At 38.4% G+C, this 15,079-nt stretch overlaps 1 protein-coding gene across 2 annotated transcripts in view; it reads left to right on the top strand.

The window, feature by feature from the left end:
• TRHDE (thyrotropin releasing hormone degrading enzyme) overlaps positions 1-15,079 on the top strand; it is a 288,144-nt gene that overhangs the window by 175,862 nt on the left and 97,203 nt on the right. For both annotated transcript variants that reach the window (XM_067564009.1, XM_067564010.1), the window contains exon 7: positions 596-661. In XM_067564009.1, the coding sequence (XP_067420110.1) occupies positions 596-661 (66 nt within the window). The remainder of the gene's footprint in view (positions 1-595; positions 662-15,079) is intronic.

Raw genomic sequence — 15,079 nt, 5'->3', positions numbered from 1 at the left:
TCGTGATTTGAGGACTTCAATAACTCAGCCAGAGTACATGGCTCTATTACAGAAGGGGATGGATGAGATTCTGTGGCTTGCAATGTGCAGGAGGTCAGACAAGATGATTACAATGGTCCCTTCTGGTCTTAAAGTCAATGAGTCTGTGAGACTTCACATGATTGCATGGGTGTAACTGAAAGCAGAATGTACATTTATATGTCTATGCTTGAGGCATGTGAGTAGCTACTGCTATAGCTTTGGAAATTGTGTGCTTTGTAGTATTCACCCTCCTTTGCTATATGCACATGGGTTAATAATATTAACAGTCCTCCTCCAAATTACTTTTTCCTCTGATTGGCAGTTGCGTGATCTTCCCTCTCCTTCTTTCCACTCAGGAGAGTAACGTTAATATGTGTGTGTGTTGGGAAATTTTTAAAGGATTCTATTGATCACCTACTTTGTAACACTGTTCTTGCACATTTATAAACATCATCATTAAAGAAATGAAATATGTTTTTAAAAATAGGATAATATTACATGAAAGTGCATATTTCATATCACTGATCTGGAAAAAGCAGCTCAATAACTTCCTTTTCTGTATTGTCTCCCACAGGGTGCAGCTTTAATTCGAATGTTGGCTAATTTTATGGGTCATTCAGTATTTCAGATGGGCTTACAAGTAAGTAGAAAGTATTCTGTCTTTTTTTACGTGTATTTGCAACCTTTATTTTTGTTTGTTTGTTTGGTTTTAACCAAGTATTTGTGCCAGTGTTTCTTTTTTAAAGTTCTCAACTGTTGTGACATCATCATGTCCCTCAAGCTGAATTTGATAGGAAGCATTAGTTTATATAACATAAGAGCTTGTCACTCCAGCACATGAAAGTTGCATACACAATTCTCAGTGAGTCAAATGCCTCACAGTTTCACTTTCATTTAGTATACATCACCAAGTGGAAGTCATTTTCAGATTTGTAAGAACTTGATTATCCTTCACTGAAAGAGCTTGCTGAGGCAAAAGCCACTTGGCTTCAATTACATTTAAATTTTGATTTAAAATAAAAATGAACTATGTCAATCTCACTAGAAAATATGTGGCTGTGAAGCTACTCATATTTTTCAGATAAATACTACCCCCCCCCCCCCCCCCATCAAAACCCTTGAGTTTTACTTTACCTTTGATGAACACGGAGTGCTCTTTGCCTTAATTATGTTTTGAAAACTCCCTCTGCCTTTTAAAAGAGATTTAAAGAAGTCACAATTCTATTCAGAGAGAGAGAGAGAGGAATTCACTATGCTGATTGTCAAGGATGAACTCTTTTTAGCAACAATTCAGGGAAAACGAATATTTCATAAACCATTTTAAAACAAACCAAAACATTAAAAAAAATGCAACTTCCTTTATTTCATTGAAATCTGTTTGAGTAAATCGTGTTACAGGCAACTGTGATTGATGAATTATGTATGATTCAGTCTGCTACTTAGAAATGTCCTTTAAAGTAAATTGATGTTCACCTGAAATACAATTATGCTAAGATGGAAAGAGCAATCAATCTTATCTGTTCTTGGTAATCTTTTCATTTTGAAATTTAAATAAACTACATATGGGATCAGGTCATATTTTAACACAGCAATTCTACCTCTGACCAAAATAGATCGAAAGATAAAATATAAAACAAAAGTTAAATAAATACACTGGTTATGTCATATAAATGTGTATTTAATGTTGTGACCCATCTGTGCCTAGGGTAGCCCACCTGAAAATGCCAAGGTCAGGGCAGGCTGCAAAAGGAGAACAGATTCTCTCAGAACTGGTGGCTAAAACTGAAGTTAGATTCACCAACCAGTCGTAAACAGAGCTCCTGATTCCCCCGCACTGGTTATCAAGAAGCTAAAACAAGAAGGTACATAGCCCCCTTTATTGCATTTCTGTCTCTGACTCCCATTCAGCAACTAGGTCCAGTAAAGAGATAAGTTATTTAAAAACTCTGTTCACTTTACCAAAATGTTCTCCTGATCCCCAAAGAGTCAGCCACATTGTCAGGTCAATATGAGTCTGGATCTTACCAAAAATACAACACTGCCAGCCAATCCTTTAGTACCTAAAACTAAAGGTTTATTATAAAAGGAAAGAAACAAATCAGATGAGAGATGTTAAATGATCAAAGCAATCAAATACCTACAAATGACTTCAAAGTCCCTATATATCAGGTTCTTAGCAGAATTATGGAGTTTGCAGATTTTGTACAGTTCCTCTGGAGTACATCCAGTACCAGGCTGGGTCTTAGTCCTTTGTTTCACAGCTTCAGATGTAGAATAGTTGATCCAGAGGGAGGAAGCAGAAATTAAGACAAGATGGAGGTGGTGAAGCAGCTTTTTATAGTTTCTGCCATGTGGCCTGCTTCAAACACAAGCCCATAATACATGTGCATGGAAAAGCACTTGGAGTTTCCTATTCACAAGTGTGTCTCTACATGTCCTGATGAATCATAGGCGTAGCTCCAGCGTCTCTTCCTGGGCTACTGTATAGCTCAGGGGTGGCCAACCAGTCAGAGACGAAGAGCCAAAAAATAGCTATAGATACCACAAAGAGCCAATTCGCGCTGATCTGTCAATTTCGGCGGCAGCTTGTCAATTTCACTTTTCAGTGTCTCTTACCCTCTGCGAAAACTCCTGCTGCTCTGTCCATTTCAGGGGCAGCTTGTCAATTTCGCTTTGGTGCCCCATACAATGCACAGAGTAAAGAGCCGCATGCAAAGAGCCACATGCGGCTCGCGAGCCTCATTTGTATGAGCAAAGAGCCGCATGTGGCTCGCGAGCCACAGGTTGGCCACCCCTGGTATAGCTTAATGCCCTTGAGTGGCCCTCAGTCAGGCTGGACAGTGCTGAGGCTTGTTGGGGTTGTCACCCAGTAGCCCAGCACAAGTTTTAGATACAGAAATATCACACATATTCATAGTTCACAATAGAAAGATGATACCCACATATAGATGAGCTTGTGTATTCAGTAAATCATATCTTCTCCAATGATACCTTACATGGCATATTTTACAAGATTTGTTGTAATTTTGCAATATTGATGTAAATAATATTATAAATGGTCACCTCTAATCCAGACAGCATCACAAAATTGATATACACTGAAAAGAATCCCATTAAAGAAATGTAGCTTTTCTAGAAAGTTTTCAAAACTTTCATCAATCAAGCTTTGGAAGCTAACTGGGTCATGGGAGCCTGAAGGCTCTTTCCAGGTCAGTGGCCTTATCTTCCACCCCAGACAATAGGCATCCATCTCGAAAGGTTTCCCTGCACAAACTTGTGTACATAAAGGGTAAAATCCTCACTCTACTGAAGTCATTGAAACTTTTGCCATTGTCCAGAAATGTTTCCCTGCTAATATAGAAATGTAAAGTGATAGACTCCTGACATTTAAATTGTAATGGAAAGTTTTTTCTACCTAAGCCTGCCCATGCAGAAAGTTTTCTCCACTCAAACTTCTTCATAATCAGAGTTTTAAATCCTGGAGATGCATAGTCAAAAATGATACCTTGGCATTCATGATGGAGAACAAAGTAATAATGATGACTGTAAATAGATTTAGCATCACAACTGTCTATGCAACATAAATCGAATTGAGTAGCTCTTTACTGTGCATGCAGTGCCATTGAAATCAAGGTATTACTCAGTATAAAGTATGAGTGGAAGAATTATACCCTAAATTAAGAAAAGATGTAAAGAGAAAGATAGTAATGAGCACTGGGAGTAAGGAGAGGGGAGGGCAAAGGTTACAAGCAACAAACTCATGCAGTAGTGGGCTAGCTCATTTCTTTTCTCCTTGCCCTTTTTTTTCTTATCATAATTTCATTCTATCAGCAGGTATGTGTTTTCTTTCTCATAACATCTCAGCAAAAATCCTTTACTACTCAAAAAAGCAATTGATTTTGCTAAAATGAATAAGAAAAAAAAGATGATAAATACAAGAGTGGGGCTTTTTATTAGATACACACAAACAATTAATTTAAGCTAAAGCAACTGCCATCGCACAGAGATATACATGACCCTGCTATTCAGCAAACTATTTGTGAGGGGATAGGGAGCAGGCGGAATTACGGTATGAAGCACTAACTTTTACAGTATGCATTGGTTTGAACAGATACATTCTTATCAGGAGTAACCAGCGTGTTTCTGCAAATAAGCTTGTGAGAGGCCATTGGATTAAAATGTTGGACCTCCATGATGAAATTGCAATCAATAAACTATAGAATGAAACGATATTTTCTGTAAAGCTTCAAAAGATGTTCACGGTTTTAAATTTAGTTAGATTTTCAAACACAAATTTTCATAATAGAGATTTAATTTTGTCAACATCTCAATATTTTCATATTAGAGCACTCCATATACCAAAACCCCCCCCCACATATATTTATAGTGGATGTGATTGGATGTGATGAATAACTGAGATTAAAAACTGTAATGCCCACATATATAAATTAATTTTTCCACACTTCTTAATGACCCCCACTTTTGTGCTTTCACTAGATAGGAATTATCCATAAAGCAATGCCATTCCTAAAGTGAGATGAGGCATGTACTGGCTCCTTCCCCAAATGACCTGATATTGAATGTCCTTTCCTGGTGGCAAGGTTGTTGTGCTATAGTGTAGGTGTGAGTAGAGGCTATGTATGGTACTGAATGGCAGCAGCTTTCACTAAAAAGTGGTGATACCTTTTTTCTGTCTTGAAAAGCTATTAATTAGCCAGTATGGATACCAGGCAGTGGAAAAGCTTGAACAACATCTCACTCTCTGATTATCTTTCTGAACTGCTTATGCTTGTGGAGTTGGATTCATTAAGTTAGTCTCCGCATTCAGCCACCACCAACAACAGTAACTAGTAGTATAGTTTTAGATTTGGGGTGATATCTTTATCTGCAAATGTTGTTTCATATCTGAGTATGTTGAATGAATATGTTGCTTATATGATTTTGTATCACTGAATTTCATTTTTTGGATAGGTTTATAGCCACAAGTCTAGAACACCTTTCTGTGTTATCAATGACTTATCATATTAAATGTGGATGGTAAACACAGTAGTTCGGAGATCCACTGTTTTGTTCAGAGTCATTCACTGGCATCTCAAGCTCCCTTTTGAGGTTCTTGTGCTCTAGTTCTTACATTTATCTTATACTTGGTTGCATTATTTCTTAGCCCAATGTGTATGAGTATATGTTTGTCAACATTACATTTCATTTGCCACGTGGCAGGTCATTGATCATACAAATCTGTATCCTTTTGAACTTCACTTGCTGCTATTTGTGTTCATCACTCACTCTGAGTGCATCAGCAGCAGTTTGAATTAGTTTACTGTAGCAACCTTGGGTTCTGTGATAAATTAACATCTTTTGTACATCAAATTGTACACTGTATATCTGGAAGAAGGCCTTTCGTACAGTCGCTCAGATATACATGTAGTGACCTGGTGCTAAGTGGTCATTATATTGAAACTGATAGGTTAACCTGTCAGAAGAGCAGTTTGGGGAAATGTGGAATATAGGCTATTAAAAACAGCAGGACTAGGGTTCATTCATTTTTTACTATCATAAAAGTTGCCATTTGGACCAAGCTCTTTTCATCTGTACTATTTATTCACAGCTTTTTAAATAACTACACATTTCTGTGTTCCACGCTGAATTCTTGTGGCTCTTAAATTATGCAACAGTCTGGCAAGTGGAACTCTATCAAAGACTTCCTAAATTTCAAATAAATCATTACTCTTTACACTATTATCTGACTTGTTTATAACCTCCATCCAAGAGTCTAGAAGCAGTCGAATTAATTTTCTTTATCCACGTGTTCTACACTTTCATCTACAGTATTTATGACATACTGTATTACACAAGTCAATATACCCAATTTATCTTATTTATGTATCTATTAACATGTATGAAGAATAAATAGATAACTGTTAACTAGCTATCTATTATTTAGATCATTGCTAGGTCAGTGTTCCATTAACTCACTTCTTACTGGAGTTTACTGCTATAAATTGGACACATTTAGTGCTAGATTGAGCTTTAGCTTGGTGTCTTTGATATGGGGTGAGGAATAGTTTTGCCATCCCAGGAACAGCACAGGCAAGGAATTGTGATGCAGACTACTCCTCTCTTGCTCCAGGAAGCCATTATCTGTCACACCCCTCCTTTGCCAGGTACAGGTGCCCCACCTCTGTTACAGCTTTGCTGGTTACTGTATTGAAGGAAAATTGACTTAAGTCCCTCTCAGCTGATTCCCCATCTATCTACTCAGGTTCGGAAGAGCATCAGGAATATATCCCTGTTTGTCCCCACTACGGGAAGGTAACAGAGGAGATGGGGGTCTTATTCCTTGTGCTCATGTACAGATAGGAGAGTGCTAGCCATGACCTTCCTGTGTGATCCCTTTATTTTTCAGACTCCCTCACTCTTACTGCCACTTGTCACCAGGGTAGCTGGTTGATGTTAAAAGCAAGACCAAAAAAAACCTTCTGGAGCTGACCCACTGCCACTGCATGTCTGAGATCATGTGGGAACAATAATCGCAACCAAACTGACAGCACCTATTGCCTTCTCTGACCTCTCTACATTTCTTAGATTCTCACTGTCTATCATTCTTGATGTTGAGATTAAACTAATCAAATGAATTCACCTGTACAGTTTTTTCTTTAAAGTGGCATATGCTTTTTTCTGAGGAGTTACATAGGTAAGCAAAACTGCTGTTTTGAAGGACTTGTATAAAATGTGACTGATTTAATTTTTTTATTATTAAATTATAAAAATGTGTAGCATTCTATGGGCCTATCCAAAAGCCTTTGAAATCAATGAGAGTCTTTCTATTGACTCCAATGGGCTTTGGATCAGACCATATCAACATATTACAAATATAAAAAATATGTTAAAAGGACATTACGAAGATTGCAAAGTCAAGTACTCAAAGGTTAGGAAATGCCAGAATTAAGATTTCCTATGCAACCAAAACTTGGTCCCTTTGTGCCTATAAGTTATGTGACAGTCACTAATTACATGATCACTTACTCTTTTTCCCAGAGGGCCCCTGTGTCATTCAGTGCACAAGATAGGTGGTGCACACATAATGAGCATCTAGTCAATATTTTGTTTTATCCTCATTGTTTAATGTGTGGCCCCAGAAGAGTGTGCTCTCGTGGGCACAAACTCTTCTTGCCATTCCCCCAAAGCTTGAGCCCTTCTTGGTCGTCCTCTCCGAGCTGTTCCTTTCCCAGTTCTGTTTCTTCCTGCCCTGCCCCCATGTCCTTGTCCCAGTCCCATTCTCTTTGTCTCTCCAACTTCTCTCCTGAGTCCCAGTCTCCTTGCCCAGCCAGTCCCAGTTCCCTCCACCCCAGCTCCTCTTCTGATCTCTCTCTTCCCTCCCCATCACAGGCCCCTAGGCTCTGTCTGCCTTCCTTTCTGGTTCTTCATCCAATCTCAGTCTCCCACCCACATCCTCCCTGCTCCGTGCCTCAGTGTCCTCCCTCCCAATCTCCTTATCCAAACAGTCCATCCTTCCCTCCTCCCCCTGATCTCCCAGTCCTACCCACCCTGCTCAGCCACTTCTCCCCACTCCTCTTCTCATCAGTCCCAGCCTCCTGCCCCTTGGCTCCCAGTTCCAGACTCCTTGTTCAGCCTGTCACAATCCATTTCTCCTCCACCCCCTCCAATAGCAGTCTCACCAGATTCCTTGTCCTAGTTTACTCTTTTCCCTCTCATCTTTTGTCCCCTCTACATTGCAATCAGATAGCTTCCTCCTCCACTCTGCCTGGATGCCAGCAAGGAGGTTATTGAGAGTACAGGAGAGACAGGATCCCTGCTCTCAGTTCTGGAGCCCAGCCCCATCTTGGCTCAGAGTGGCTGGGATCATCTATGACAGGCAGAATCTGGCTTCACCTCTGTCAACCTGAGCTTGAACATGATCGACTGATCTGTTGGGATGCAGTCTGCTCACAGGTATGAGCTGTGAGGGGATAGAGAGTACTTAGTTGCCCTTTGGGGTTGGCACATGCAGAGTTTGGTTAACTCATCGCTAAGAGTTGTGAGCGGTTTAAGCATGCTCAGTGAAGACTCTGAGGATATTGTAGCTACTAAATTCTAACAAGTCTCTACTGAACATGTTTAAACTGAGATTTTTCAGAGACTTAAAATGTGGCTATAATCAGGTGGACTTTCATTGTGAAGGCAAAAGCCACAGGTGGACTTTCATTGTGAAGGCAAAAGCCACCCCTTGCCAAATTTCAAGTCCCGGCTCCAATGTATGTGAGTATTATAGCTTTTCAAATAAATGTCACAAGCATTTTTAACATGGGAAAAACACTGTATTTTTTCCTGATGCAGACACACAGCATGTAAAATTTCATCTTGAACCATTATACTTCAGCAAAGTTATAAGTAACTGAAAACAGGGCCTTATAATGGAAAGTGTCAGTCTAGTTTAATAAGTGGCATTATCAGCCCCACTATAATAGCTGTCCCTTTGTTCATTACAATCTGGGTTATACTGCTTAATGGGAAGTGATACTATCTTTAGCCAGTATAAAATGTTCCTTTATTTGCTCAATGATAAAGTTCATTTCTAAAAGAAAAAGTTAATAAACTCATGGCTTATCTGGTCAAGTTTGTTTCCCTAGGTCATTATTACTCTTCTGAGGATGTTGACCTCAATATGATATGTATGTATCCTTTTGACATGCTTTCAGTGACTTTTGTTCTTGTATTTTGTTGCAGGTGCAGCCCAATTATTATTATATTCTCCTACAATTTTATTATAGGAATTAAGAGAAAGATCTATAGTTATGAATCTTCAGATAACATTAGCTGACTCATTGACTATTTTAAAATATAATAGAGTATATATGTTTTTTTCTTAATAAAATTATATTGTTTTTATGACTCAGTAGCCACCTCATCCCTGTTCCTATGCACCAGCACAATGGAATTTACACAGTATAGAAAAGTACACATTTTATGCCTGATCTTACAGTTGTACAATCAAAATGCCCACTGGCTTCTTAGAAATCAATGGGGATTTTGCCAGCACAAAGATTTCAGGATTGGGCTCCTTGTAAATCCTTGTTAGATAGTACACATTTAAAATGAGAACAAACCATTTCATTTCCATGCAGATCAACGGGAATATTCAAAAAGAAGCTGAATTCATAGTGAACAAAACAAGACTTCACTTGAGCTCTTGTTAAATACCATTTTCCTGAAGATTCAGTTGTTGCCCTTAAATAGTCTCACACATGCAAAAAAAATTGTTACCACATATTAGAAACTAAGATACCACCATTTCCCTCATACCTATAATAGGGCATAAATTGTAACCATATTGTATCTTTTGACAAATGTTGACATTTTTAATAACAACTGCTGTAATCTCACAACTAAATGTGTTTCAGCAAATTACTATGACAGAATTTGTTGATATAAATCAAAGTAATGAGACTATAGGCATAAAGCCTGAAAAAGGAAATACATCAATATTGGTTTTTTGATGTAAAATCTGTATACTGTGATAATGGTGGATAAAATGGTAAAGTGCTCTTAGCACTTTTAAACAAACAAACAAACAAACATACAAAATTAGTTGTGCACAAATAAAAGTATCCAATGCAAAGAAAAGATGTTATTCTAAGTCTTTGACCAAATTTTGCAACAGTATTTTAAGTTTTAGTCACTTTACTGTATGACAGTCTTCGGCACTGAGAAGAAATATTAGATAGATTGACGGGAAGCCACAAAGAGCTGATAAACAAGGTTGAAGTGTCACAGTTGATGATCTCATCTATTCATTCTTACTTTAAAGATCTGCCAGGATGTTATTTTCTAAATATAGTGGAGACACACAAATTATGATGTTAATGAGTGGTCTCAGATGATTTCTGCTGAAATCCTCATACTGAACAGCACTGTTACTTTGCTTCTTTTCAAGTCCAGGTTCTGCGGTTTCTATAGAAAGAATGTTATAGAAAAGGTACAGTGGAGCAATTGTCTGCATTGTTAGTTATTCCTGACACTGGTTAATGAAGAGTACTGATCAGCTGATACTGTCTCAATGAACAAGGGCCATTCAAATACATCAGGAAAACATTCCATTTTTTGGTGTGGATTTTAAAAATATTTATTGAATGATATTTTGTTCCATTAAAAATGTATTAAACAAAAGAAAAAAGAGCTAAAATTAATGAACCAATTCAGCGAAAAATATGCACTTCAATTTTAAGCAGTACTTTATTTCTGTGGGGCTTGTCCTTAGTTCAGTTGTTAAGCATCACTACCAAATAATGCATCAAATACATTTTTCCTTAAAGCAAAGCTTAATGTGCTAGCAGGTGTCTTACTGCATAACAGCCGCCATCAGACTGTTCTAAGCAATAACTCTGCCATCCTTCTGACAGTTCCCTCTGGATTTCTAATGCAAATTGTTTTGCCACCCCACTGCAAATGCCTTTGTTGTATTATAAAATTGGTCCTCCTTTACATATTATTAGCTAAGTAGGGGAGGTTAGATTTTATAAGAGAGAGAAACTCTGCATATAGCTGTTTTGTTCTTTTTAATCAGAATTACCAGTCAGGCAGGGCACATGTCAAAGTGTTATGACACAGGCCACCTATTTGGGAACAGGGTTTGAATCTGTCCAATTTAAATACTCATGTTTACATGAGATTTAATTAATCACATTTCAAGGGCTTCACAAATTATATATTCTATATGCTGCAATGTTTAGGAGCCTGATTCTTCTCTCACCTTGAAGTCACAATGGTGTAGCTATATTGAATGACTTGAATGGAGTTACGCTTGAGATGCACCATTGTCAGTGGTTGAAGTCTGGTCCCTTTTCTTTGCTAACAAGATGCATTTATAGATAAACAGACAATCCTGTTGCCTTAATTATAACACTTTTTCTCCCCTTCCTACTTTTTCCTGTTGCCTCCTCTTGTTGTCTAAACTTAGATGGTAAGCTGTTTAGGGGTTCTGTCTTTCTGTGTTCTGACAAGTGCCTGTTGCACTTGAGGCACTAGGGTGAGCTTTCAGAAACACTCACCATTACTCTGTTTCCATTGAAATCAATGCTAAAACTTCCATTGACTCACACCGTTCCAGAAATGTTAGCATCACAGATCTGAAGCTTTCCATAATATATGGACGTATTTGTGAGTAACTAAGAAAAAGGGAAAGGTAAAATACTATAATTATGTTGGTTTATACAGTAGTGTTAGCTTAAGAGAGAATTAAGATTTATTTCCATGTAATGTTTCAGTATCACTCTCCATGATTAGTAGTTATAGCTTGTTTGAATATAATGATTTAATTGCAGATATGACATGATGACAGAGGATATTTTCTGATTGCTGATAATTACAAGCATTATATCACTGCAGTATAGGAAACAAATATAAATAGTCCCTTTAAAAATAAAGGGATGGATTCCCAGTTGGTGTAAATTGGTGTAGCTCCATTGGCCTCATTAACTAACTGTGACTATTTATGCCAAGTGAGGAACTGGCACTTGTGTGCTCTTCTTTGAGTTTGAAAGTAAACTAAATAAGTTACTGATTGATGGGCACTTTAAATCAATAAATGCAATAAATAAAACTGCCAGGTTAAAACCCAATTTTTGATATCCTCCATGCAACTAGTGGGAAGTGGAAGTTGTTGGATGTTATTTAGAATGTACTGCCTCAGTTGGTAGAAGTAGAGACCCGATTAAAGAGATGATATACCCATGGAATATGCACAGTATTCTGTAGAACAATTAAAATCATACTTGAAGCTATTAGTTATTTAAAAAAGTTAGGGCCAAGGTTATTAAAAATGACCAGTGGTTTTGAGAGCATCATCTGAGAAACACTAAAAAGTCCTGTTTTTCAGAAGGTGCTGAAGCAACCAGAATCACTAGTCATTTTTTAAATGTTGGCCAAAGAAACTGTTATTCGGCACAGATTGCGCAGATAACTTCACTTATATTTGTACAATTATGAGAGACATGGAGAGCAACATAAACGTTAATAAAAAAATTAAAATTGTGAATCTCTGCTCTTTCTGGTTTTCACCATGGCCAACATTACAATCATAGAAGATTAGAGTTGGAAGGGACTTTAGGAGTCATCTAGTCTAACCCTCTGTTCAAAGCAAGACCAACCCCAACTAAATCATCCTAGCCAGGGCTTTGTCAAGCCGCATCTTAAAACTTCTAAGGATGGAGATGCCACCACCTCCTTAGTTAACTCATTCCAATGCTTCACCACTCACTTAGTGAAAAAGCTTTTCCTAATATCCAACCTAGACCTCCCCCGCTACAACTTGAGACCATTGTTCCTAGTTTTGTTATCTACTACTATTGAGAACAGCCTAATTTCATCCTCCCTGGAACCCCCTTTCAGGTAGTTAAAGGCTGCTATCAAATCCCCCCTCACTCTTCTCTTCTGCAGATTAAACAAGCCTAATTTCCTCAGCCTCTTCTCATAAATCATGTGCTCCAGCCCCCTAATCATTTTTGTTGCCATCCACTGGACTCTTTCCAATTTGTCCACATCCTTTATGTTGTGGGAAGGTCCAAAACTGGACACAGTACTCCAAATGAGGCCTCACCAGTGTGGAATAGAGGGGAATAATCACTTCCCTCGATCTGCTGGCAGTGTTCCTGTTAAGTCAGCCCAATATGGCGTTAGTCTTCTTGGCAATAAGGGCACACTGTTGACTCATATCCAGATTCTTGTCCACTGTAACCCCCAGGTCCTTTTCTGCTGAACTGCTGCCTAGTCAATCAGTACTCAGTCTGTACCAGTGCATGGGATTCTTCTATCCTAAGTGCAGAACTCTGCGCTTGTCCTTGTTGAACCTCAGCAGATTTCTTTTGGCCCAATCCTCTAATTTGTCTAAGTCACTCTGTATCCTATCCTTGCCCTCTAGTGAATTTACCACTTCCTCCAGCTTAGTGTCATCTGCAAATTTGCTGAGGGTGCAATCCATCCCATCCTCCAGATCATTAATGAAGATGTTGAACAAAACTGTCCCCAGCACCAACCCCGGTGCACTCTGCTTGTTACTGGCTGTGAACTAGACATTGAGCCATTGATCACTACCCATTGAGCCAAATGATCTAGCCAGCTTTCTATCCATCTTATAGTCTATTCATACAACCCATACTTCTTTAACTTGCTGCTAAGTATACTGTGGGAGACCATATTGAAAGCTTTGCTAAAGTCCAGGTAATATCACGTCCACTGCTTTCCCCATATTCACAGAGCCAGTCGTCTCATCATAGAAGGCAATCAGGTTGGTCAGAGATGACTTGAAGTCATGACTTGACTCTACTAGAAGTAGAGCAGTATCCTGAAAGAAAATATTCTTGTGGCATTTCTCATCCTGTTGAAACTAAGTAATCTTGCAAAGGAGACTGATCTCTTAAGATATCTAAATTAAAAAGATTTGGATATGTTTCAGCTAAACAATCAACCTGTTTATCCTAGCCTCTGTACTTTGAGAGGTACACCTGTCAATTACAACCTTAACATTCTTTTAGGCAAAAGTCTTTTACCTGAGTAACATATTTACCTGCTGCTTAGCAGTAGCATCATGGTGCTTTTGTCAGCATTTTGACACCCCCACCAACTCATCTCCCCAAGCTTTTTCTGCTCAGAGAGGGGTGGATCACCATTATCACTGGTTGCCCCCACCCCAAAAGGGTTACCAGGCATGGTCAGAGAAGAGTGAAAAGGCAGGAGAGCAGGCAACCATTGCTATGAAAAGGTGGAGATTTCAGCACCTTCTTGAGAAAAACTTAGAAACATACTTGGAAAGAAATGAAAAACTTTAAAATAAGCTTTTTTTCCCTCAAAGTGTGACTCAGTGCTCACCTTTCTCTTAGCAGGTGCTATTGCATTAAGTCATGACTGTAATGCTATTCTTAATCATGTCTCTTCTACAGTGCTAACAGAGGGTCAGGATCCCACAGGATGATATGCTTATACAAAAAATACACCAGTGATAGTATCAATAATAGCTTATATCCAGAGGGGTGTGCTTGCTCTAACTTTTCAAAGGCGGTTTTAATGCCATTTTTGAGGGGTGATATTTCATAGTTTATTTGTTTAATTATTTTTGCCTTAATGGTAGGCCAGTAACTAAATACTGAATGCATTTTAATGTAGCAGCAAATTACAGTATGTGAAGGATAACACCATTTTTGTTCCTTCTTGTAACATTCATTCATGAATATTAACATGTAATCTATGGATTTGATATTGCTCAGGTTGGTATTTTCCAACAAGACTTGCTGGAAACTGTGTTCAGGTAGCCTCAAATAAAACTGATATTAAAAGTGAAGTTGCTTATCTGTTTAGAAGATGGATGCTATTTTCCAACTTTCTTTGAGCTGATTCGGTAGTGCCGTCCTTCTCTTTGCTAATTGTTATCACCATGGCTTTTCTCTCACTGTTAGGGTAGCTCTGCAGTTTGACTGACGCTGGTGCTAATGCCAACAGCTCTCTCCCCTACGCACCATCATTATTCACCATCATCCAGGGTTTATTTTCTTGTACAATATCACATATAAAAATATCTCAGACCTACTTAAATACTCTAGCCCCTGCACTCACTGATCTTGACCCCTGCTCTTTAAAAAAATATTTAGCTTTTATATTGACAATGGTACTATGTTCCATTACTGCTTCACGTTCATTGTCAACTGCCACACTCTGTCAAATCCATGATCAGAATCTGACCCCTTCTTCAGAATTTTTTACTTTGCGTGTCTGGTGGTGTCAAGAGAACCTGAGGTCACAACTTTGACACTAGCAGTCTCCAGGAGGCAAAAAAAAAAAAAATAGTAGGTGGAATGCCATCAATCAGTATTCCATTAGCACATGTTGGATGGCCAGATGTGAAGTTTACTAATCATTCCTGGACTCCCCACAAAAGGGTACTTATTACCCTTGAGAGCCACAGTTTTAGAGACTTTTTTCTACTCAGTCAGAGATTAAGAAGGTGTGTTAATGACATGGTAAATCTACAGGCAGTTGTGCAACAGGAGCAAATCCAAGGCTCAGCATG

The sequence above is a fragment of the Emydura macquarii genome, unplaced genomic scaffold (assembly GCF_026122565.2).
Source record: "Emydura macquarii macquarii isolate MOO-44397 ecotype Brisbane River unplaced genomic scaffold, CSIRO-AGI_Emac_v2 contig_2636, whole genome shotgun sequence".
Taxonomy (NCBI): domain Eukaryota; kingdom Metazoa; phylum Chordata; order Testudines; family Chelidae; genus Emydura; species Emydura macquarii.
This window is presented reverse-complemented; position numbering and strand designations above follow the sequence as displayed.